Source organism: Lepisosteus oculatus, chromosome 23 (genome assembly GCF_040954835.1).
Source record: "Lepisosteus oculatus isolate fLepOcu1 chromosome 23, fLepOcu1.hap2, whole genome shotgun sequence".
In the NCBI taxonomy this organism is placed as follows: domain Eukaryota; kingdom Metazoa; phylum Chordata; class Actinopteri; order Semionotiformes; family Lepisosteidae; genus Lepisosteus; species Lepisosteus oculatus.
Window position 1 is genome coordinate 6,645,264 of NC_090718.1, and position 26,714 is coordinate 6,671,977.

Sequence of the window (26,714 nt, forward strand, 5' to 3'; positions counted from 1 at the left end):
TGAGAGAAATTAGAGTAATTTCCCTTAACTTTAAGTATATAGCATGAAGTAATCTAGTGAAATGGCCTGTCCATGATATAATTTCTATAAATGTCTGAATAATGCATGAATGCACTTTTCACAAAGTGTACAGTATGTGCAACCAGTTGGCAAAGGCTTTTGTTAAAATTTTAATTCACGCTGGAACTTGGAAAGTCAGAGGTCCAATAATAAGAGCATGTGGTGAACAACCAGATTGTCCAGACATTTGTTGCAAGATGCAAGTGAATATTTATACCTGGGTCTTAAATTACAAGAGCTTTAACATGACCAGGTGTAGCTTCTATTCAATGGTTCAAAATTGGACCTCTGTCCTACAGAGTGAAGAAATTGAATGGGAGCTCTTCAGCACAGTGGTCTATATTTGTCATTGGAATTTGAGCAAATACAGTATGCTGATGTCATTAACATTTAACTAAATTTCAATACTTTTTCTTTCTCATCAAGCTTGCATTTCTTATATACTGTACTGGTTCATGTCAAATTTAGGATGTGTACCTTTCTGCAGATTTTGATTTATTCATTGTATAAGTTATTGAAAATATTTTGTTGTTCTGTATGTGGTGCGTTTGAATATTTAAATGTGTCTTTACATTTTCATTTGGTATTCTTCAGATTTTTTTTATGTTTGTGCAAATAAAAATAATCTGAAAATAACTTCTGTATAGATTGTCATTTGAATCCAATGACCAGAATGCCTCGCATTAAATAACGTCTGTGTAATAAGAAAGTCAGTAGCATTTAAAAAAGTTCATTAAACTTTATTACACTGCACAGTTACAACCATCTCTTACTCATTCTCAAATAGAAAAGATACAACTATGCCATAACATGCACAAAATTAAGTTAGTATGTTCATTTTTGGCATTTGCCAAGAAGAGTCATGAAACATTTACAATTTATTTAAATACTCTACACAGCCTTACCAGAACAAAATACTGTATGAAATATTGTATATATTTTTTTTATGTATATAATACATTTGTAATGCATGTATCATCGAGAATGAATGTAGTCTGTTCTGAAACAAGGCATTTCTTAAGGAGAATGATATGTTATCTTTTATAGAGTCTTCTGGACAAACACCCTTTCATCAAAGTACTTTAACAGGGCACAAATGGACACCCACACAGTTGTCATTTAGATAAGAGCAGCTTTTGTTGAGTTGTGACCAACATCATGTCAGAGCTATAGGCAAAAGGACAAGACAGAATTCCGCGAGAGTGATGGAGAGTAATACTGTATGTGTGATTTACGTGCTGTAGATGATGGGGGTTTTACTTCATTCTCTGTTATAACCCAAAAGAATTAACCAATGTCAGTTCAAGAGACCTGTTTTTTTACAGAAACCATACATAACGGTGGACATTGTTATTTACAGCTTTGATAAAATTATGACTTTTTGGAACCATTTCTCATACCTGAATGGTCTGAGACAAAAGCAAAGTTTATGGAGACATTATTCACATTGGTGTGTGAACAAAACAGGATGATGGAACTCCACAATATATTTCTTGGTTTGAGGACCAAACCATACATATACTGGAACTTTTCCAAAACAAGAAATCGAGCCTTCATAATAGATTTAGAATTCACAACATGACAAAGATACATAATTTTCATACAAAACTTAGTATTCTATCTTAATGCTTATAAGTTTTACCATTGTTGTTGGCTTACTCTAGTATACATTGGCTCATTACATTGTCTTTCTGTACTACTTCATTTTAAATAAACACATGAAATTAAGGCACACTTAGCTTTGCTAGCATGATAAAGAATGTTGTATAATTTTTATAACATGGCTCCGTTGTTCATTACTGAAACTCTTGATCTAGTTCTCAATACTAAATACATAATAGAACTGATGGAATAACTATAAAAATGTTTCTGAAAAGCAAATGTACAAACTGTATTACATGCAGATTACACATCACAGATGTGTTGTCTAAATCAGTTAGATGAGCCTGTCAGTTGCAATGCAACCTAAAGGATTAATTTCAACTTTGCACATACAGTTTTTATTCTTTATGCCCAATAATAGTTAATCATGCTCCGCAACAAAAGAAACAGTCATAACTCACAACGCTGGTCTGGTTGTAGGTGAACTGGGGCCAGCAAGGAGCGAACTTCGTACTGTATCTTTGCAGTCTGGCCATTAGGACTTGTTGTATATTAAAATAAATCTGTTTTTCTCACATGCTACTGTAGATGTCTTTTCAGAACAGCAACGTATTAGTGCTGCTTGGGTTTGGGGGGAATGGGTATGTAAGGCTAGTGCCTGTATTAAAAACTCATATACTTTACAGTACTATATTAGGTAGCAGTTTTTATGTTTCTGAAAACAAATCTACATACCATGTTTTTGAGAACCATTCTGCAATATAATAACATTACACACCAAGAGTGGTGAGTCTAACTGCATAAGTTGATCTAGCAAATTCAGGAAGTCAAAAGGTCCTGCTTTGTATTGTAAACACTCTCCCTCACTATTCCATGGGTACTCATGCACCGCAATGCACAGAAACCTAACCAACCCCCTTGCTTCCAGGTTGGAATGAGTGGTAAGCAAAATGTTTGAGAGGTATTATTCTCTGTAGCATGCTAGTAAAGTCAAGCATTCCTTTAAGGGACTTTCAACCACAAGAGTCTAAGCAAAAAAATGTGGCTTCAGTAGCCAAATTCACAAATGTAGAATTTTATGACTTGATTCAAGTTGGCTGTGCAAGTACAGTATGAGAAGGTCTTGTCTGCTAGCATCGATAGGGATTGATGTTATAGCTGCTGTGGTCAGTGACATCTTACAGCAAGTGTAATCAAATATTGGATCTTCCGTGTCCTATACAGAATTTACTGTATGTAACCATGTCTTTAATTCTTTAACATCCAAATTAATTCAATCTTTAAAACATGTTGTATCAAAGATTTACACTAGAGTGGATAGGAAGATCTATTGTTTGACTAATGCTGACATACTGTACAGCATATGCTGTTGGTATATTATGACAATTACATGTAATGAAATGTTTTGTATATTGTATTTCAGAAAAGCAAGTTTTTTTAAATGGTGTTTTTATCACCCAAGGCCTTACCAAAACAGAGTCGACAACTGCTAACTTTGGGCCAATAGCTCTTGACACTTTTGAAGCATTAGCTTTTCCTGCTCAATGGAGTAGGATCTTTTCAGACGCATCCTTGGCCCAGTTGCCCTGTGCATTAGTCTTTGCTACAGTTGCCAGTGCTTACGGAGGGCAATGCACTCCCAAGATATGAAGCCTAATTCCAGTCTTCACGCTCCATAAAACGGCCTTGTCTCTTCTTTTGTGTTTGTTTGAGTGCTGCTCATGGCCATTATCAGTGCTTTCTGGAAGGAACCCAAATTCATCAGAAAGGTGTTGATTTTTATTCTAGTAAGGCTTTGTAAGGGTGATCATCTGTACCAGTGAATGATTTTGATTAATTTTATATAAATAAGAATATTAAAGGTGCAGTCTCTCATTATATGTACAGAATGGCAGCAGATACCATAGAATTATTCCAAAGAGAGCTTACTGTCGAGCAACAGATGTCCCCATTACAGTAGCGTTTGGCTGTGTGGCACTGGCGTCAGTTGTGAAACTGGGAGGTGGTGAAGTTTTGTGTGTCATGAGATAACCCCCCCGGACACAGTTCAAGCTGAGCTCAGTGACTGCTCGTTAAAGGAGACTTGTGGACTAAAATGCTAATGGCAGAAACTGCTGAAATTAAATACAAAGACACTGCACCTTCATCTTAATTTTCCATTTACTGTATATACAAAATATTAACACACAAGAAGCTACCATTAGACTTTACATTACATTCCAGACATTTTTTTTGTAATTTATTTCCATTTTTCGTTCTTACAATATTATTCAGACTATTAAGAGTGAGCACCCTAACAGAATACAATAAGTACCCACTTAATTTGCAGTTACTGTAGGAATGGAATTGTGGGTCTGAAGGGCAAACACTGACCAATACTTATTTTTTGCCTTTATATGAATAAAAAACACTTAAAACCACATATTATATCCATGTAGTACTGCCCATGTCAAAGCACTTTCTTAATGTGATCTGCTGTACATTACAGTTAAACTTTGTGCTCACACTAAAACAAATTACCAGCACAAGCACAACCATTTCTGCCACATTCTGCGTTCATTCCCTATTCGGCTTTCTAATTTTTTTTTTCCGATTTTCTTTTCACCAGCTTCCAAATTATGATCATATATTACCTCGATTAAAAGAAAATAAGATCAAGAGCCTAGAAGCAAACCACAGCCTTGCAAGCTAGGTAACACCTTGCTGTGACCTCTGTAACTCTCACTTACTGTATCTTCTGCTTCAACCTGTATTCGATAAGAGAAGAGCAGCCTTTGTCTTGAACACCTCTGTCAGCAAGTAAACTTAGCAGAGCTGACAAATGACTTTAGACAAAAGCAGTTTAAAATAACTTCTCCCATGATAACACTTTTAAATTATGGATGGATACATTATGTAGTGGATTATTATTTTTGTATATTGTTGCATTTAATTCTGAATGGTATTTGACACTGCTATTCATTTTAGAACAGTTTTTTAATGAATTGTCACAAGTTATGCATGGAATTGTTAGGTATTGATATCAGGATCATGTTAATGTTTTGCTACATACAACTGTCAAAGAAAACATTTCAAATGATGAAAATGAAGCAGATTTCATTATATGTAAGGTGTTTTTGTTGCTTATTTTATTAGGCTTTTGTGTGTTTTGATACAGTTGGTGTACAAGTTTCAGATGGGTAAAACAGATGTTTCTGCTCTAGTACTCACCCTTTTTATTATTTAAATTTGGATTATATTTACTTTATTTTACAGAGAGAAAACAGGACAGGACACATTGCTGATCTGAATAAAACTGCAATATTAAGCAAAACCATTTGACAAAATAATGAACATGAGGCTCAAGATTTGTTTCGTTTTGCTTTTCTGTTTTCCTTAAAAAATTAGATTGGAGAGCCACACATTCTATAGTTATGCCTAAAGTCAGTAACCCCTCCCACCACCCCTCAAAAAAATAAAAGAAACACTGAACCAAAACACTGCCAATTTTACTGTGGGGCTGAATACTAAAAAAATTGCAAAACATCTCTTTTTGGTGGGTTTCCACTGCTCGTTTGGAACTAAAAGTCTGTCGTACTGTAATGCTGAAGAGGCTGGATGCTGTCACTGCTGCATCAAAACTTGAGAAAGTACTGCAAAATGATAGTCAAGAGTAGGCTGAGCAAGTTGTGTGGAGAAAGTGCTGCGCTGTTCACATCATGAACTGCTCCTGGTCCTGCAGGTGTTGAAGAAAAAGAAAAGCAATTAACCTCTGAGCTATGAAATGAGAGGAGAACACAGACCACATAAATCTGCTGTATGCTGCACAATCTGTACAGCGCTCCATTTCAGCTCCCATTTCTTATTCCTTCATCTCATTCTTACTTCATTGGTGGTTGTGTAACCTCCTTCCCTTTCCCCACACCCAAATTAATTGTTATTCCTATTTCAGCCAAGAAATGCAGTGGTTTTTACCAGGAAACCTGGCAGTCAGCTCCCATCCACATCAAAGAATTAGTCAAGTGTTCGGATCTGATCACCATGCGTTTTGATCCTGTCTGAGGTCAACATTTTGAGCGTTTCTATCGCGGCCCTGAAAACTCTCTGGAACTGGCAATCTTCATGATCTCTCACCCTCTGCACACCCACATTGTGCTGTCCAAACCTGTTGGTATGTTTGTTCATTTATCTGCTGTACTTTGCCAGTTGCTCCCATCTTGTTCAGACCCGTTCTCTGGTATATTTAAAACCCGCCAGTGCTTTTCCTCCTCAACATTATGATGTCTCTTGAAAAGCTAGGTGAGAAATCCTTTGTTCACTCTCTTCTTGTTGTGCTTCTCATTGATCAGTCTGCTGTTACAATCCCTCTCTCTCAACACTGAGCTTTCCAGTGTAAAAGTTTACTTCTCAAAACCAACTTTTTCTCCCCCCACCCCCCCCCAAAACAAGAGGCACGGTCAGTGACAGTTTGAAGAATGGTCTTTAAGTGGGCAGAGCAAGGCCGTCTTCTTTCAGCTGGTCACTCCGGGGTATTGTAATTGTAACCGTCAGGTGACTCCTTCGCAAATGCCTTTCTGAGGTGCAAGGTTTTATAACCTCATTTTAGGAAAAAAAAAGTACTGTCTGGGCAATTATCCACAAAAAAGGAGCCTGTGTCACGATATTGTTTGCAGGAATGAATGCGCAGGGTTTTTGATTGACTATTTTAATCACAAGCAGTTAAGTCTGTCAGGCTTTTTCAAGGGTTCATTTTTATACTGAACGGCACCTTGACATGGCTGTGCCACAGTAAACGCTTCAGAATTCTCTGCTATTGTTTCCTTTTGAAGGCAAATTTGGGTCCAAATTGCATTCATTAGTTGCTAAGTTACTGCGTGTCACAAAATCAGTTATTTTATCCCCTTTAGTTGTTTTTTTCATGAGACACGACATGCGATGAATCATTTTACCCCTCGTGTTTAAAATTATTTGTTTAGTTTGCGTTGGTTTTGTCTTTCTGCTGTGGGCAGGACCGAGTTGTGGAGCTTAAGTTGGTGCTGCTCAGTTGTCCTCCTTTTAAAAGGGACTGCCGCTGTGGGCTTGATAACCTAAAACCTGTATTTCAGCCACGCAGGAGACCCTTTCAGAACTCTTACATTAAAAGGGGACTTTGCGTTCCAGTCAAAAATTGTTTCAGGGCGCTACCCTGCGGCCTCAGTGCGCAGATCCTGTACAGTGGTGATAATGACATTCTGGACCTCCTGCCGGTTTCCTTCTTTGAAGGGAACTGCATCTATTCCAACACACTACTCAAGGAAGACATTTCTGCCAGCCAATTAGAATGGAGTTCAGCGCTGAGTCACTGTCGAATACACGCCTTTCGTTAGCCAAATACCGCTCCCTGGGTGAAGGCCAGGCCCACGTGCTTGTCAACTGGGGGGGATTTTCAACTCAAACTTTTCATTTTTCTCCAGTTCTTAAATCCATGTTCAGAGTTGAAGATAAAAAGTGAATGTAAAAAGTGATTGATAGCGTTCTGTATGTGGGAAGAGCAGCTCCTTTCAGAGACCACAACTGATATCGGAGCTGCAACTGTAAGGGTTCCCCCCGGCACCAGTGAGCTCGACTATGACACAAGCCTGGGTCTTCAACCGTGGGAGAATTCGGTTCTACTCTGGCTCCAAGAGGGTGACATTACTATCTCTAACAGGCCTAAGTACCAACAAGCCCTGTAACATCTGTCCTGTTCTAAAATACATGTATAAGTTGTGTACAGTACAATACCCTTACCATACAAAATGATGCTTGCATTTGTGATTCCCATCATGTTCATTGCCACGCAGGTGTAGTTTCCGTAGTCTTCTTCAGACACATTGAAGAAAATTAGCATGGATTGCCTGCCCTTGTTCTCAATTTTAACCCCGTTCAGTCCGTTGGAGAGCCTGGAATAACGACACACCGTTGTAACGCCAAGGCAGTTCAGAACCAGCACCTTTTCAACACAGTAGGTTTCGGCAGGCGTGTGGTCCATTCCGGTCATCACGGCAAAACCCAGACAGAGATGGTTTATAGAATGAGGGGGGAGTGGCGTCAGTGTGCAAGAGCAGAGGTTAATTCCACACTGAAAAGCAGGTAGACAGTGTATGATGCTTTGGCAACTTTCTCTGGCACGTGGAGGTGAACGGGGCAGACTGAACAGGTGGGAAAACACAGGGAGAGATGAGAATGGGAGGGGATGGGGACAGGTGAAAATAAGAGGATAGAGATGGGAGTCCCGGAGGCAAATTCAAAAATTCCATTTCTTTATTCCCCTCATCACCTGCACCCTCAGGCCTTCTTATTGCTTTTTCTTCCTTCGACTGGAATTTGAAATTGAAGAACGTTCCACTGGTAAAACATTGTTTTGCTTACTTTTCGTTGCTGCTGTATATTAACCTCTGCCTGTCCGAACTGAAACAGCATTCATGTCAGACGCCGGGGGCATGTTGGAAAAGACAATGTATGAAAATACTAAACATGTATACTTGGAATTTCTTCACTGAGGATAAAAACAACTAGGGAATGAATAATTAAAAACAGTATGTGGAAGTGATGGTTGGTCTCAGTGCTTTACATTTTTTGGATTATTTAAATTAAATCTAATTATGTGTGATGACTGGAATTGATTAAATGTTGAGTATGCCCTGAAGTAAACCTTTTTAAATGTGTGAACATCTGTGGTGTATTTTATACTCTTTGCATTTCAAGAACTTAACAAGTTAAGTGTGATATCTGGTGCATGGTTTGTGTTCAGTGTTAATTTCCTTATTTTTGTTGGTCTTCATACTTCATCACAGCTTATTTTTGCAGTGTTATGTGTGAATTTTTGTTTTGCACCTGAAGGTGTTTTGACACACTTGTGGAAAATTAATTGGGTAATCTATTGTCTAATTGAGCTACTTTGGACATATGAAGATGCTCATGGGGAAAAAGCGGAAATATTTTTTATGGAAATATACACCTGTATTCTTTTTCTAATTGCAGTGCAGTACAAGAAGAAAATTCTTGTGCTTCTAACGTGTGAAAATGTAATTGGAATGGCTGTTTGCTCATGCTTTTTATATGGAAAGGGCAATTTTTCAAATTGGATTTTGGATGTTTCCTACAATTTAATGTTATCGATTGTCAAGCCTAGAATGAAATCTAACTTTTATTATTTTCCTTGATAATTGCAGTGCTATTCATAGTGTACTGTACTTTTAAAGTTTATGTGATGGTTTCATTTCAGAATATTTAAAATAACATTACTTAGTTTTTATGCGTAACACTTTTTTTAGCTGATGGATACAATTCAAATGCTAATACCTGTACCTGTAAATGGCCGCTTTCTGCCTTCCAAGACTTATAAACTGTCCTCACAATAAGATCCACTCTACTCTTTCTTTAAGAGGCAATGCTTGAATTTTCTTTTCACTGTTTGTGCAGCTTTACTGTAAATAGGATAGCGATTGATTTGCTGAATAAAATACATAAAGACATTTAGGGATATTTTTTACAGTCACAATATGGTGCAGAGATTACTGTATGCTGATTTGACAAATGTGCAAATGTGCAAATCAGGCTATACTTCTCTATGACTCTGTACTTGCCTTCGGTCTTCTTTATACCATTCAAAATCAGCCACAGGGACAGCTGAAGCTTCACACTCAAGAACCCCTTTCTGACCCAGAGGGGCTCCTCTGCTTCTGGCATGAAAAATGTAAGGTGGATCTGTAAGACATGTCCAATTCACATAACACACGGTGATGATGATGCTGGTGATAACTACTGCTACTACTGCAGGCAGTGTTACTGCTAGTGCTACTAGTGACCAATAATTACAGTACCCATGCTAAAGATAAATGAGAATAAGATTGAAGCCTTTAGCAACTACTGTACCAGTTAGTTTTGATTATATATTGTACACCTCCAACTTGGAACTGCTGGCTGTGTGCCCTTTACTCTTCTAAGTTCCCTGCTTCAAGTTCTGTAACCACGCACAGGCGAGAATGGGAACGGGGTGCAAGTCCCTCAACAAGAGCAAAGCAACCCTGCAACGTGCCTGGGAAGCCTTGGGGTTCACTGCATCGCTGGGTACTGAGATACCCCTAGCTGGCCAATACCCCCCCCCCCCCAGGCAGTGATTAGCCAATTGTTGTGGCTTGCTGATTCCTGGTTATAGCCACTAGTAACGTCATGCAGGTTCGATCCTAACGTTCAACCTAGCGTTGATCCAGCGCCTTGGATCCTAGTGTTCAACCTTTACCGGTTCAGCCACTCAGAAGCTGAAAGTTGGATTTAACTCCGTAATCATGGGTCATGCTTCATTTATAAGGAGCCTCATGTCAGTCAGCCTAAGACCTTCATGTACAGTAAGCTACACACTTTGCTAGACTAAGATTTTATTATTGGTACTACAGATATTTCCAAAAGAGACCGCAGGAAAGTTAGAATGTTCTTAAGCCCAGTTCCAATACTGTCCTTAACACCACCTTCTACCTTCAGACGTGCAGTAAAAGACAAACCTCATGGTACTTACAATGTGTAACTGTTACTGTATATTGGAACTGTAATTGTAAATGAGTATGACAGTTGTAGCATCACATCACCTACTGTATATGCAGGTTTTATTCAGGTGGCATAAGGCCACATTTCAATCAATTTTTAACCGAAACGTGGTCTGGATAACTGGGTTGATTATTGGAGTCTGCCAACCTATTTATTCATTGTGTACAGAAATCAGTTCACACAGGCATGCCAGGAATAATATTTGTTTTATGCTGGATGCAGGGGGATGACATAGGCAAAGTGATTATATAAACAAAGGTACTTGTTTTTAAATGAAAATATGCTACTATACTACTATGCAATTCACTAGTAAGGACTTGGTTATCATTTTGGATATCAAATTACAAAAAGAGATCGCTGCTCTAGAATCAGTCAAAAGACAATTGACTAGATGCATCCCCAGGCTCAAAGGAATGCCCTACACTGACAGACTAAATGAAGTGAGTCTTCTTTAGGTCTTAAACAGGGAAAACCTTTGAGTGGACCTGATTCACATACAGGATTTGTAATCCACAAAGGCGCTGATCAAGTCAACCTGATGGATTCTTTAGACACAACAGTGAAACATGAACCAGTAGCTGCAAATGGAAACAAATTTAGTTTAATTTAAATCTAAGACCAAGAAGCACTTCTTTACAGCCGTTTAAAGGCTGTGGATGTATGGAATACACTACTTTGTCAAAGCCAGTACCCTCACAGCTGGATAATATCCTCAGATCACTTATACTGTATTTGCATGTTATCTAATGTACCTTAATTGTTGTGTGTACAGGATAAAGTATGAATCAAGGCTTACTAAATATCTATCAAAATGCAAAAAACACTTGCTGGAGAGATTTTATTTAACTTACAGTTTACTGTCACGCGTACTGTCCTGATGTCTGGAGCTGAAACATCATTGGACGAGCTGCATTCGTATACACCAGATTGGTCTTTGGAAATTTCCGTGATCTCCAGGTATTCTCCCTCATTGACAAATCTCTGGCCTGGAACAAAAAAAGAGGAAAAGATCATTCGTGCAGAATCATAAACCTCCTCTCATCTTCCTTCAACGAAGAAACGAAGGATTTTACAGATGAATGGCTGGATAAGGTGCTCTGAACTCTGGTGTAAAACTATATTGGAATAAAATTTGAAAAGTCATAGAAAATAGATTAAAATAGGCACACTCAAAATCCCAGTCTTTTTATGAAAAAGTTAACCGCATCTCTGTTAAGGATTCCTTTCTCCTTACATATCCTTACATGGTTTGAAGACCATGGTAACTTTTGCAATAATGAGTCTAATAATGGAAAGCAGAAAGGAACGTTTGAGAGATTTTTAGGTTAAATCAATATTGTGAAAAACGCTCTGACATAAGTTGTAGAAACTAGTTGAAGTTCCTAGTAAATGAAAAGGCATTGTACTCCATTTGCCAACAAAAAGTGATGTTGATTGAACATTTGTGTATCACTAAACGAAGCATTGCCATAGCAACTCCTTCTTTCCATTGGCTTTTAATGAGGTGGAGGAATACGAACTGAGACAGGCTATAAAAATGAAACAGTGCCCAAGAAATACTAATCCCCTACCTTCAGGCAAAGGGAATATTAAAATTCAACACAACACGTCATAAAGCTCCTTAAACCTCCTAAACCGACAATAAAGCTGCTTTTTCTTGCTAACCAATGTCATATCTGACCCAGACGGAGTGACGCCTCACTGATGGGACCTTCTAAGTCTGATGAGCAACAGGGAGTTGCTTGAAGGTGCATTTTTTCGTCCCGAGATGACCGACCAGTGTGTGCCAGTTAATGCAAACTCTCCATTATTTTAATCGAGGATCGTCGAACAGCCTGGGTCATCACGCTCTAACACGCTATCATTATAGTTCTCAAACCGAGTGGTCCTCTCATTGCAGAGCTTGAATTTAAAGAGACGCACAAGATCTGAAACCTGAACTTGAAGAACAAAAAAAAAAAATATTGGAATTTGAAATCTCAACGGGCTGAATCTTAGTGAATTTATTAAGATGTTTACCAAAAACTTTGCACCAGTTGAAAAAAAGGACACATATGCTGTTGAGTATATTACTATTCTGGAAAACAATATTTTTAATGAGTTAGAATCTATAGATTCTGGAAGCTTTGGGAATTTGATACAAAATTGAAACACTGACTTTTTTTGCTGTTTTATTTTTTTCATCTTTCACATTGGGAAATGTTACACGGTAGGTATTCAAATGCCAAAAACCATAGAGAAGGACATGATCTTCTATGCCCAAGATGAACTTATTTGTGAAGCATGAAAAAACAAATGCACGTGAAAAAGTAATCTGCTAACTAAAGAGCAAACACTACTGAAGTGAAAGGTTCCCTATGATATAAAATAAACTAAAATCTATGCATTCTCATGTACTGTACCTGTGTATTTCATCTTAATTATATCTATATAGTATAAAATGCAATAGTTGTTACTTTGTTCTTTTTAAAATTTAATTGAGGGATGCACAGGTTGGATCCTGGATTTATTTGGATTGGGGAGTGTTTTTTTTATGGGTGCTATGGTTCCCTGCCACCTTTCAAAGACATGCTAGTTAGTTCTCTTAATTAAATGGTGATATAAATTGTCTTTGTCCTGCAGCAGACTGCCTTACAGTGTACTTTTGCGATAGGTCATGGGTCACAACAACTCTTACCACAAATATATGGCTTTATAATATTGTATGGAGCTCCTTGAATATTGTGATTATCGGTATGACAATTTCATCAGTTCACATTTTTAGTGGTTAATCATCTTTTGAAGATGCTTAGAGCAGAAAAAATTGGTCAGGTTAGTTCACACATTTCAAAAGAGGGCACCTTTATACTGTAGATCTTTCTCGGCTATCTAAGGTGAGAACTGCAAACTTTTACAGCCCCTGTATTCATACCTTTTAAATGTAAATGGCTGACATGTGTTTCTAATGGCAAACTGATAGAATATTGAACTGCTGTATATTTTCAAATCTTAATTCAAGAACATTGACAATTAGAGACTCCAGAAAACAAAGTGCTGTGACAGCGCAGCAGCCAAGATGTTGTTGGCCAGCGCCTGTTAAAATATATTCTTTAACAACTGCATCATGTACAAACATTGCTGAAAAGCATGATCAAAATGCATTGCAATCTATACATACTGTTCAGTATGGTGCACTTGAGTGCACTAGTATGGTTTTGATATACCGTATGATCTCTACTTCCAGGAAAGGCATTAATCGGCAGGCATTCAAACTGAAGTGTAACTTTAGAAAAAGACAGGGAAATGACAGCCGTAGCCATCCCTTAGACACAAAATTAACCTGTTGTATGTCTGTCCCTGTAAATGTAACTCATTGCAGCTGAAAAAAAATTTACTGTAGTTCAGTGCAAGATTATTGTCAATTGCATGAATAAATGAGCTGCATCTGGGAGCCTGTTATGGATTGATCTATCACACATTACTATTTCCTTTGCTAAAAGCACCCAATATTTATCATTCAAAGTAATGAATTCATTACTAGGCAGCTTTGCATTTACTGTAATAGCTCATAGAAATTCAGTATATAGGTTTCTCTAACTTTTATCTGTTCTTTTTAGGACCTACCCTACTTATTTGACAGCTCTTTTTTTTTCTGTGGTGCATGTTACACGTGCATTACCATTGGATGTGAATTCCTTATCTGTAATTTTAAATGCCTGGCCCCATTTCTCAATGCTTTTTAATGATAAATCAAAGACTCTGAATACTGTACTTCCCTTTTTATTCCCTCCTGAACTAATCCTAGCTTGGGGTCTTTTAAATTGGGTTGCAGAATATAGTATTCATCAAAAAATCAAAATCCTGCCAAGTTTGTGCATTTTGGAGCAAGACTTTCACGAACATAGAGGTTGACAACTCTGCTGCGGAACGTGGCAATGTCCAGGAGATAGTCTGTGATTGCGACTTGGCAATAGCTGAAGAGCTGCAGCACAAATGTTAATTTGCTCTAGTTAAGTAATTAGTTATATTAGACATAAGCCTTTGCCTGACAGCTGTACTATGGGTTTTAAACATGACCACATAAGGGTATCGTTATGTTGGGGGGAAAAAATAATAACTTTTGTTCATTGTTAATGCTGTAAATTGTCAGCTAAAAGCATCTGTAGTTATGTTACTTTTTTTATATTATTATAGTCGTGTTATGGATATTAGAACTTTAACTGACATTCATGGGAGTAAACTTCTAAAGCAGGAGTGCAGTCTTCAGGGTTTCCAGTTCTCTAACCTGAGTCCTAACCAAACTAAAATCATTGTTTGCTTAGCTGGACATGTCTAAGCTTGGTCTTCAGAAGCTTGAGATTTAACAAGACCCTTAAAACCTGCTGACCAGTGGCCCTTGAGGACTTAATTCTACCACAGGGCTATCCAATTTATGACTACCATAGGTCACTCTGGCCAAAGGCTGGCCAGTTCTGATCTAGCTCCACGTGGGCCTCCAGCCCTGTCCTGAAAAGTCATAGGACCTTGTGTTTTTCATTTCTGTTCCAGGACTCAATTATTTTACCTAATCAACATCATGCTTTTGATAATAGACATATCTTTGATATTGATTTCTAGCCATTGACAAAATATACTAATAACACTTGAAAGAGCAAGGCTCTGCAGGATCAGGGCTGGAGACTCGGTGTCACCTTGATGTTATTTAACAGATGTTCAGGAGCAGTTAAATTCTGATTTCACTCTTTCTCTTCCATATACCATATAAATAGTCATTGGCTGCCCACAGTTCTGCAGCCATCTTTTCTAGGCCTTCTCCTTCCAACCCAAATGCACTCTTGCAGCTGCCTCCCTGGTTCATTCCTTGTGGGTGAAGGGGGGGGGGGTGTTGACAACAGTAATCTTTGGTCAGAAATGTCATGTTTTTCAGCCAGACAAGTTAACAAGATGGTGGTCCAGCAGCTTAGAACCTATACCTACAGTATATACCTACAGTATATGTACAAAAAAGCATTCCTCAAGGCAACCCCTTTCACAGCTCCTTTTAAACACCAGGGTAAGCCTGGGGGCCAAGAGCAACATTTCCAGTGAAACAAAGTCATACTGTAGATGCTTCTATGGGGCGACTGAAAGACTGAAAAACATGGCTGGCATTGGATTTGTGTGTGGCAAGGATTAAGCCGAGAGAGCCTGTTAAGGAGACTAAAAAAACATATACTGTAAAAAGTGTGCAGACTGTTGATTACCAGCAAGCAGATGGACCCACTGTATAAGAGAAGACCTTGGCAAAAGCAAATGCAGTGCACACACGCCTTGGATGTTATGAAATGAATGAGGCCATTTTGGCCTACTTCATAGGCACATTATGCCAAGACATTTCTCTGGCTGCCAGTCGACTTTCTTTCCCTTGACCTTAATAGCCAAATTAAAACAAAAAAAATGCGAAGAGCAGATCAAAATATCTCATAGTTTTAACTAGCCAATCAAAGTTTTAGATAACATGATTTGTTTAAATCTAGCGGAACTTGGAGAAAGATGTGCATCTTTCATTTGACTTCCTACAACCTCAGATATTGACTTCCTATGGTCCGTGTTTCAGAATTTATTTCGGATGAGTGGATTCTGTTCAAATTGCTTATGCTTTAAGCCTCTAACAAAATGATGAGGCATTATTAACACCCTCTCTTTGAGCTCCGTCTTTTGCTTCCATGACTTGAATTTCAACCGAGTAGCTGGAATGAAATCTGACAACAATAGCTGGGAAAAGGGAATCTGCAATTTTACATGTAAAAAAATAGGGATTGGACTATGAATCCACTTGAGGGATTAATGTAATGGTGAGTGACAAATGAAGATCAACTGATAAGATGCTAGTACGTCTGTGATCCAGGTGTCTTGGGTTTGAGCTGGGGTTATGTCACTAGGTACACCTGTCCAGAATATCCAAAGTAGCAACTGCCTGAGCACTGACATAATAAGGTGGAAATTAGTCAGCAGGGGGTCTATGGGATCCTAGCGACACCACAAACCTTGTGACTTCCTTAGTGCCTTCAGATACAGAACCCTGTCAGCGAGAACCCAGCGGATTGGAAAGGTCTGTCGACACTTCTTTATTCTTATCTTTAAAGTGGCAACACTTGAAAATGCACAACTGCCAATTCTAAGTCTTAATAATAAAATAACTAACAAAAGTCACTTTTATAGATTTAACTGGTCTTTGTAAAGGCAGGGGGGGAAGTTCAATTGAAAGGGGTTTAGATGTATGAACAGAAGTGGGGTTAATGAAACATTATAAATGGGAGAGAATATAAGACTGAGATTAAGCCCACGAGTTAGAGTCTTATTTCTTCATCTGTGAATGATCACTCTGTTTCTGCAACATAACAGAGCTTTATCACAAGACGTATACCTGAATTACATGTGTAAATCTTACATTAAAATGGTATAAGGTATACAGAAAACCAATACAATGCTCCTTTATATTTGATGTGTTTTAATCAACATTAGGCTGCTGTTATAAAGCACTGAAATTGCTTAGCCTAACACTCATTTTAGTGTCGCACACCATGCCTAATCTCAGTGGTCGTGCAGAGTATGAATTATTAAACAGAATGACCTTGGATTCTCATCTGCTCTTTTTTTTGTATTTGAAAAATGAAAATGTTTTCATTCTTAAAGATGGATTACCACTGGTAAACAGTGAAAAAAAATTTAAATCCAGTTTTCTCCTCAAGTATTTTGTTTTATGTAGTTTGCATATTTTATAAAGGTTTAAAAATGTAATTCATTATTGTAATTCATGTCATACTGTAAAGAATTTTTTCCTTGGAAAAGTGCATTTTAAGCACTTACTTGGAGGAGGCTGATAAAAACGAATTTCATTTTGTTCATTTTTTTATTTGGTTTGCTATAGAAGAAATCTCTGGATATATTTAATAATAGCATACATATTTGTAGTAGTACATATTCTTTCATTTATAGGTTTTGGTTGAAATCTGAGGCTCTTTTGTAAGTGCTTGTGAGCTTTGTGTGTAATGCTGAACAAATTTACAGAAACCTTTATTTGGATAGTACATATTTCCTGAACAAAAATGTCTTTACTCAGAGGTATTTATCAATCCACTGTATATTTCAGTATTGCACAAAATGCTTCATTATAGTACACTTGCTATTTAATGGTATATGGTATGTTTTACCTTGCAAAACATTTGTTTTTACTTGTTAAAGTTTGTTTTTACATAATGTTGTACAAACTGTGTGAATAATATTCACACCATGAAAAAGCTTGACAGGCTATTGGGAGAAATGCAGAAGTACAGGTACATTTTCATGACATGCATAAACTTGTAAGTTGTGACAACTAAAAGACTAAAATGCGCTTTGAGAAGCCACCTTTAAAGGCGCTATATAAAATAAAGTTTATTATTATTATAAAATGCTTGATGTTGTATTTCTATTTTTTTCTTGTTTACACTCGTAGCATTTTCACTGTGTGAATTTTCAAATCTCAATGTAATGACTGATTTTTTTTTTTACTTTATTTTCCCCAAAAGACTTGATTACCTTTTTCAGATAGTCTTCCTGGAAGCACTCCAATCACAAATCTGAAGCTTACAGTTCAATATTACCACACATGCATTAATCACATGGCTGTTGAGATCACATTTTAGGTATTCCAGTATATGAGTGTCAGCAGTTTTGAATTGTTTAATACATTTGTAACAGAAAAGTCCTTCTACACATACCACACTTATGTGGTGAAGCATTTTACAATGTAACACTAGCATTTATATAAAGTGTTCTCACACAAACTGCTCCTACTCACAAACACACACACAAACACGTGCATCAATTCCAGTAATTTCTCTGAAGACCTGGGATGGAATAACACATTCGGTGAGAGATTTCCAATTTCTAATCAGTGGAAATGTCAAATGCAGGAACAACACTGTTTCATTAGCATTATCTCATTAGACTTACAAACGGTAGGTTCCTAGCTTTTGTCTGTTGCTGTCAAATGATTAATTTTAAAGGTTATGTGATGGAAATGCAGCAGCCTCTATCTTTTTGTTAATGCGAAGTTTAACTAGTAAAAAGTGTCATCCATTAAGAAATGCAAGCTTTCATTAAGCATATTTAATGGTGTAATTGGAGGTGAAATCATTGTTTGTTAAACTGGCTAGAGCATTGAAATCACACATCATTATTTCACTGTGCATTAGCTAGACAATCATATACAATTGCTGGTTACTAATATTGTAAGTTGCACAGACCTCTAAAGTGTTTTTTGTTGTTTTTCGATACAAAGCAAAAATTATACAGATAAATATTATTATTTTTCTTTAAATGACTAATTAGTACAATACTTGTTAATTAACCATATGCACATGAAAGCTACTTGAAAGAAGCATGTTAATGCTGTATCTCTGTATACATACAGTTTTAAGCTACAAATTTGATTCCTTTAAAGTTGCATCAGTGTATGACTAGAAAAATGTTAAACTCAACTGTCATCAAACCTACGTAGTATAAAAAACACCACTAAATATTTTTACTCAGTGTTGCACTTTTCATATTGTTTCAGAAAAGGACAGTTTTGCAGTGTGAATGTCTGAAGTATATACCATACGTTCACATAATGTAATGGTACTGTATAGCACCATTCAGATCAAATGAACAGATGGTTATCTATAAAATAGGTACAAAGCTCATTAATATTGAGAGTATTTGGCAAGTATGTGTGGCAATAATACTTTGTTGTAAAGGCAGGAATGTTTTCACCTGTTGTTTCACAACATTAGCAAACCTTGTTTGGTGCCTGTTCCTGGCCCTCAGTTTTCCCAAGAAAGTGTCAGTACACTTGTATACCGTGATTTCACAGGGGTTGGTTAAGAACAAACCACTCTCTTGCCACATTCTCAGCAGGGTTCAAGCATGGTGACTAGCCAGGTCAAAGCAGAATCATTCTGCTCTGAAACGTTTTCTAATCCTTCATTTTTCTTCAGCCAGTACTACAGGGCATAGGTGTAAAAGGTACCCAGATTTGTCTTTTCAGCCTTTCAGATCACCACTATTTCACGCCACAAAAGACAACACAGCACGTGTTGTCACTTGACAAGTCTGAAAATGCATAAGCTGGCTGCAGGCACATTCACATACCACTGTAATCTCAGAGATGTCAAAAACTCATTGGGTGAGGGGGGATATGACAGATCCAAGGGTGGTAGATTGATCTCTGCTACATTGCAGGTGATGACTGTGTGGAGTGAACAATAGCTTAATTCTTGCAGATTTTTCATTGTACACACTATAGATAATGCACAATAGTGCTCATGACTGCACATTTCTAGCCTTCTTAAGCCTAGTATTTACATGTTTATTGTATGACTGCCCTGTCCTCTTCAAATCCCCACAGATCTGTCTTTGTGTCAAATACTTCTCTCTTTCTACATGTCTATATCTATATACATTCTATTTTCATGCATTTAATCTAATCTGTAACACAATGAAAAGTTGTAAAGACATTTCCTAGGTAATTGCTTTTGCTGCGGTTAAGTTCTTAAAGGAAAAAACAATCCTTTTCCAAAGAGATAAGGGCAGGGAAGTGTTGAGATAGCAGAGGAATGATTGTGTGCTGTGTTTGGCAGTATGGGAAGCAGGTGGACTGGTAGGGCTGTCTTCCGAGAGATATTCCCCAAAGTAGGATTGCTCACTCAGCAGCTCCAGTAAGGGATTGTACCTCTGCACATAGGGTGATAACTCACTATGTCACCAAAATAAATGGACTGGAACAAATTCAGCCTAACAATTACACAGAACATTCGGCATCAGCATACAGCTGAAGCATTAAAAAAGACAAGAGACTTGCATGAAAAAATCCAGAATTTTCAATGTTCTGCATTATGTATGCATGCGTTTTCTCAATGTTAAGAAAACCTCGAGATGTACAGTAAGTGTCCTTTGTTTTGTAGTGGTTATAATTGCAGCAGCTGACTGAACTTCTGGAGCTAAAAGGCCTCATTGAGTCTCGTTGGCAACAGTTTATATTTCTTAGGATTCTTACAAAGAAAACTATTGAATTGGGCTTCCCTACATTATATTTTGTGACCATCTGCTTATGCACTGGAGTTAACTTGAGACCCCTATGCTGCTTCTGTACATTATGTGACATGAATCATGCTTGAACCCTGATCTTCACACTAGCTATCCAACTCCTGGACTAAAACTGAAAACGAGACTGTGTCAAGTGTAAATGCACTGTAAAAAAATCAAAACCTGCCCAGGCAATATACTGTATATTTCAGTTATGTCTCTGTCATGTGCGATGTGCACAAGATTGTTCTAACAGCAATGCAAAACTGAACCTGGTTAATACTGGGATGGAAAACCTCAGAGGAAATCAGGTTGCCATCGATTGTGCTTGTACGCGCTCTTCCCTCTGGGCCACAATTTCCAAGCGGATGCTCCTATATGGAGATCGGGAAAACTATGCTTTGGCTGAGAGGTTAATGAGAAGTCCCGAGCATTTGCTATATACAGTAATGGTCCATTAAATCCCACAGCACTGCTTATGAGAGAAGGGGTTTTAAATCCCAGTATCCCAGCAAAGTTCAGGTTTAGGCTTCTGCGATCCAGCCTAACTAAATTTCTCCCTGATCTCAACTGGCTGAGTAAATTCTCATATCATCACATGACCTGCTGGTGCACAATAAGTGCAGCACTTCAGTACGTACTGTCAAGAGGTTTTGAATCTAGTATGAGAAAGGCGATGCAAATGTAAGAAAACGATGTAATTATTAATGTCACAATGTCATAATGGGATGTACTAAACATTTCCATGGTTGCTAAGATATTTGCTTGCTAAATGAGATTAAAAATGAAAATCTGCTCAAGAGGAACATTTTCCACATGCATTTTTGTCTCTTGTCAATTTTACACCTCTAAACACAACCTCTTACATTTAGAAAAGCGGGAGCACTTTTTGCAGAGCACAATTTTCAAAGCCAGCCTGCGTCTGTATTAAAAAGCTGCGTGTCACTTGTTAGTCCCACAAATCCCTGTGCTGCACACTTCAGGCGGCAGCTTTTCAGATTTGTCTTTTTAAGTGTAGAGAAGAGAAGTGACTGGTGAACTGGGAAACACACAGCCGGCACAGGGGTTTTACTTATTATGTCATAATTTGTCAAATATTAGTGTCAGAAGAAACAAATGGACTCTGAGGCTTAGAAACATAAATAGGGAGCAGTATTAATGTGAAATTATTTGGCAACTTCTACTGTACATTTCCCAGTTATGAGCACTGAAGGGCTTTTTTTTCCTTACGTATTCAAATAGTTAGTGAAGACCTAGAGCTGAAGTATACTGCACATCAAAGGAAACTTTGATCGCTCTAGTTATGCATGTATGTTTTTAAAAAAGTAAAGTATTCAAGTTTTGGATATTTATTAACTGTGTTTGGCATCGATTTGATTTAATGCAGCTCTGTGCAAAATGAGCATCACACACTGACAGCTTGCTTTCCTTCCAGCAGTTAGCACAAAAATGAGAAGCCTGTGGCTTTAACAGCAGAACTCGTTGATCAGCTATGTTGATAAATGTTATTCCACATAAAGGCATGGATTTACCCACTGTAGGTCTGTTCAACAAAATGTCAATAGTAAAAATGATCACGATTTTCAGGAAGATTAAATTTGTGAATTACTGTTTCTTTAGCTACAGATGTTTCTTTAGTCGCATCTCTTGTACCAAGACCTTGGTAATGGATGGTAAACAATTCAGTCGGACTCTGAGACTCAGAAACCGTGTGCAAGAAAAAATAGAAATCAGAACTGCTTAATGGAAGTTGAACTGATCTATGCCTTTATTTTGTTTAAAAAAAGTTCCCTTTGCTTCATGAAATAGGACTTTCACAGTTCCTCTGAGGTATCTCCCAGATATTTGACCTGGGAACTCGAACTTGAACTTTATTGCCATATGTGACCGGTACACATGCTGGTACAATGGAATTCTTACTTACAGAAAGTCTCTCGATTGTTAAAACAAGTGTAAAAACACAAAGTGCAGACAGTGCATCAAGACAGTATACAAGTAAACAGTTTGAATGCAAACAATGCAGACGTGTAAACAATGACAGGAGATGTGCAATAAATAAATAAGAAATCATAATGAGTTAGAGGGTGTAGGTGTGGTCCGAGGGGCATGGCTAAATGTGTTCACCAATCGCACTGCTTGTGGGTAGAAGCTATTGAAGAATTTAGTGGTAAGTGTCCGTATGCTCTTGTACTGTATCTCTTGCCTGAGGGCAGTGGGGTGGAGAGCTCATGCTCGGGGTGGTGACTGTCCTCTGTGATGGCCAGAATTCTACCACAGCAGCGGTCCTCATAGAGCTGTTTAATCTCGGTGAGACCACAGCCGATGATCTTCTGGGCCATATTGACCATTCTCTGCAGTGCCTCTCTCTCTCGAGGTGTTGCCATACCTCACGGTGATCCCGTTGGTGAGGATGCTCCCGATGGTGCAGCGGTAGAAGTTCACCAACACAGGTGCTGGCATCCCCCATCGCTTGAGACACCTCTAGAAGTAAAGGCGCTGCTGAGACTTCTTCATGATAGAGTCAGTGTGCACAGTCCAGGTTAGATCTTTAGAGATGTGAACTCCCAAAGATCTAAAGCTGGTGACTGTTTCCACTTCTTTTCCATCAATACTGAGTGGGCTGGGAGTGTTTGGCCTGTGTCTCTGAAAGTCCACTATAGCATCCTTGATAGCATACTGTGAAAGCATTCTTTCCCTACTCCCAACAGCAGATTCTGATTTGGAATTGATCTTTAAGAATTTAGATTTTTAGGTTTGTATTTACTGTACATTAATATTTATTCACTTCTATATGTATGAAGGCCATCCTTTATCCAGTTACTGTATATGAAAAACCACATGTTGCTTTTGCTTGCTGAAAAAAAAAAATAGTAGTTTCATTTAACTTCTCTAATAAACTGGATTTTAGCTCAAGTTCATCACTCTTTTCAGGAACTCAGTTTAAAGCACCTATGAGTTATCTGTACATTTGAGATGAATGCATGTTTTTTTTGTTAAGAGACCACGCAGATTTTCATGGTAAACAAGTGGATCATTTTTCAATAATTTCTGCAAAACCGAGGAACAAAACAAAATAAGATAATGTCCAAATTCATTTATGCATGAATGTATTTTTTATAAAGGTAAAAACAAGCAAGGTAAAACAACCCAGTTTCATTAAAAAAAACCAAGGATTCTCGTTTTAGTGCAAGCGAACCGAAAGCTGGAGCATTAACTTGGTGTATATTACATTTTCGCTTTCCTCTAGGGAAACAACTCATATTTTAAAAAAAACTAACAAACAAAACAAAACAATTAAGCAGGAGCTATTTATTTTTTCAGCATGAGTTGAGGTGTTTTTGTCCCTAAAAGTTGAATAAAAGGAAAATGAAAGGTTTAAATGAAAAAATAAGGCTTCTTTTTCCTACTTATTGAACTTTGAGGTTGAAGGCACGTGGGATCCCTACACGTGCGCATTTGAAAATTTCTACAAACGTCGAGTTTTCTGCGACTGGAAAGTCAAACGTTTTATGCAGCGTTAACTTTGCTTTATCTCAGCGAGCCACCATTTCTAGTGAAGTACTGTACAGTATAGCGGAGCAGCAGACGTGAGTTTTTTTTTTAAAAGGAACATTTCAGTAATTAAAAATAATGACCCTGCTGAGAACAGGATACTGTAACACGCTACTTTAAAATTGTTTTCAAACATCTTTATGCAAACGTTGTTATTTAAAAAAAAATAATAAGGATGTCGATAGTCACAGTACGCTATTCTGAAACATTGTAGAACATGTTTTTCCGCTAAATTCTAAAATACGGTGTTCAAAATTCAACAATGTTTCCAGACAACGGTCTGTCGGACAACAGGCACTGCAAGGTTTTGTACTGAAATAATGTTGCAGATGTTTCTAGACTTTTTTATGTACAAGGAGATTCTATTTAACTATTAACCAAACCTGACTGACTTGTACAATATTTACAGCTCTCCGTTTGTATTTTTTAAACCAAGCTCCCGTATTCTGGTATGGGGCTGTACTGAACACAAAAGTGGCCCTTTTTTATTTTAAAGATAACATATTCAAAAACTTATTAAAAATAGCGTTAAATAAGAGACAATGGATGTTTGTTAGTCTAGGGCTGGAGAAAATAAGTTTCTTCGGTGTGCAGATATTAAGTTGGCCACCCTACTAGTGAGTTGTGGACACCCAATTGTATCTTCTCTTCTGTGTGCTCATGCACACTTTACATAAAATCCCTTGAGAAGTTTTCAGAGGCTGACAAAATGTGTTTTTTTTTTTTCATGAAGCTCATTTACCAATTTAGGAAATAAGTAGGCTGGTATTTCTTCATGCTTTAACTACTGTATATTTTTTTCCCCCAGTTTTAAATCAACCCCCTCTACAGACATGAAAGTCAGTGTTTCTATCAACTCACTGCCCTAACACACTGAAGACAACCTAGTGCATGTTACTCAGTCTGTACACTTGTTTATAGCAGTGGTTTTGTTCCCACTTGAGGTAATCTGTTTACAACAGTGAGGGAATGATCATTTCATTAGAAGGGTGAATGTGTAAATAACTATTTTCTGAGATTTGAGGAAAGGAAGTACTGTAAGCTTTAGGAGAACATATCCAGTATCTGACTGGTTATACTACAAATAATACTATTAAAACATGCATTGCCAATTGGAGGTTGAAACTCAGAAGGATGAGACATCTATTTAAAATGTTTTACTTGTCCTCTGACAGAACAGAAAGGAAGCAGTCTTCTTCGTATATGCTACTTCTAACAAGTGATAAATAATTAGTCGACCTTTTGAAAAGTGAAAAGAAATCCATAGGTTTTGCATACACATTTGCTGATCTGTTATTTTCAATATCTGGGTATTGTGTAAATAATCACTTGAACAAGGACGATTTATCACCTCCAGATTAAAGGCTACAGTAACAGACATTTAAATGTAATGCACTTTATCTATAAAGTCTTTACTTACGCTTTTCCAACATAATGAGGCCAGGAGATGGAGAAACATTGAATCGTTAAATGCGGATTTTAATAAATTATGAGAAAAGATCCATGGTTTAATGCATAATAAAGTAATTATAGTGTTGCTATACAGGCCATGGATTTAATCTTAGATTATACACTTGCTTAACATTTACTGTAAATATTTTTTTCTGTATCTTTAAAAATGTACCTAGATTTAGCAATAGACTGTTGAGATCTTAAGTCACGGTATGTGATGTTAAAAGTTGTACTTTTATTGAACAAGAATGTTCATCTGTTATGAGACAAACTACTGTACGTATCAGCATTGCTCAGTAGACTACTTGTACAATATGACTCTATGGTCACATTGTACCCTCTGTTGTCATTTTACTCATCAAGATTAAGCAACTGAAGGGCATTTTGGGGACTTCAGTGCTTGAAAACATCACTGCATGGGTATTCATTTTCTTTGAAACTTTAAAAAGATATTTTGGAAATGGGAGACAAAACATTTTGATTATATCAATGACAACACGACGATCCACACATTTTTTTTTGTGTTTTAATTAAACTTCTGAATTCTGAACAGCACATTGTTAATTAGTCAGTAGATTTAATTATGTAGAGAACTTTTTGTCTTAAATTAGAAACATGGTGTCTGCCAATCTATGGGAGAATGGCCATGACCAGCAACGTACAGCAGTTTAATTGAATGCAAATAGAAAAAAAGAACAATATAAAAGTTCTACATTACTTTATATTGAGCTCATCACAAGGTTTATGAAACAACTAGCAAACAAATCAAAAAGGATTTACAGTGTTGGCACTGTAACTAAGATGACTTGATCCTGTTGTTTCTGGGGAATGTTTGTGCAGATATTTTTAAATGCAATTTCCCTGTAGAATCTTGTCATCTTCCTTGTTTAATTAGGCTGTTGTTGAGTCTTGACTTAATTATAAAATTCTATTATTAGCAATAGGGTGTATATTACCTAAATACTAAGAATTTTCACTTGAATATCCAAAATGTGAATATTCTAAAGGAGTGATAAATCCTGAAAATGTTTGGAAGTGCCCTTCTCTAGAACTATTTGCAGACTGAAATCAATTGAGAGACCAGTACAAACGACACTATACCAGCATGCCCTGGATTTTGCCTGGAAGTGCTGCGAACTTTAAAAAATATTTATCTTCCTCTCCTCTTCCTTTTTTCTGCTTCTTACAGGACCAAGCAGCAGGTCTGTTAGAACCATAGGATGGTATATTTCAGTCGAAATACATGCTCGAATGCCTAATTCTTACAGTTAAAGAAATACTTTTTTTAATGAAAATCTAAGCATGCTGTTGTCATGCTTGCCCCCGCTGCAAAACTATAGAGCAAGTTGGCATTGCTATAGCAGCCAGCCACACCTCCTCTCACCTGTCAGCTAGTGCCAGTTACCATAGATATGTAATCAGACAGGAGACTTGTA

The 26,714-nt window shown here is 37.4% G+C and overlaps 2 protein-coding genes across 4 annotated transcripts in view; one reads left to right on the forward strand and one right to left on the reverse strand.

Annotated features, from left to right (window-relative positions):
• Positions 1–774: 774 nt before the first annotated feature.
• opcml (opioid binding protein/cell adhesion molecule-like) overlaps positions 775–26,714 on the reverse strand; it is a 583,981-nt gene continuing 558,041 nt past the window's right edge. For 2 of the 3 annotated variants that reach the window (XM_015337696.2, XM_015337695.2), the window contains 5 exons: positions 11,058–11,192; positions 9,249–9,369; positions 8,032–8,070; positions 7,411–7,562; positions 775–5,377 (listed from right to left, as the gene is read on the reverse strand). In XM_015337696.2, the coding sequence (XP_015193182.1) occupies positions 5,277–5,377; positions 7,411–7,562; positions 8,032–8,070; positions 9,249–9,369; positions 11,058–11,192 (548 nt within the window). In that variant the 3' untranslated portion in view covers positions 775–5,276. The remainder of the gene's footprint in view (positions 5,378–7,410; positions 7,563–8,031; positions 8,071–9,248; positions 9,370–11,057; positions 11,193–26,714) is intronic. The other variant, XM_006642302.3, reaches the window with a different exon arrangement.
• LOC107075678 (uncharacterized) overlaps positions 23,758–26,714 on the forward strand; it is a 686,550-nt gene continuing 683,593 nt past the window's right edge. The window contains exon 1 of the mRNA XM_069183079.1: positions 23,758–23,861. The gene's annotated coding sequence lies outside the window, so the exon portion shown is untranslated. The remainder of the gene's footprint in view (positions 23,862–26,714) is intronic.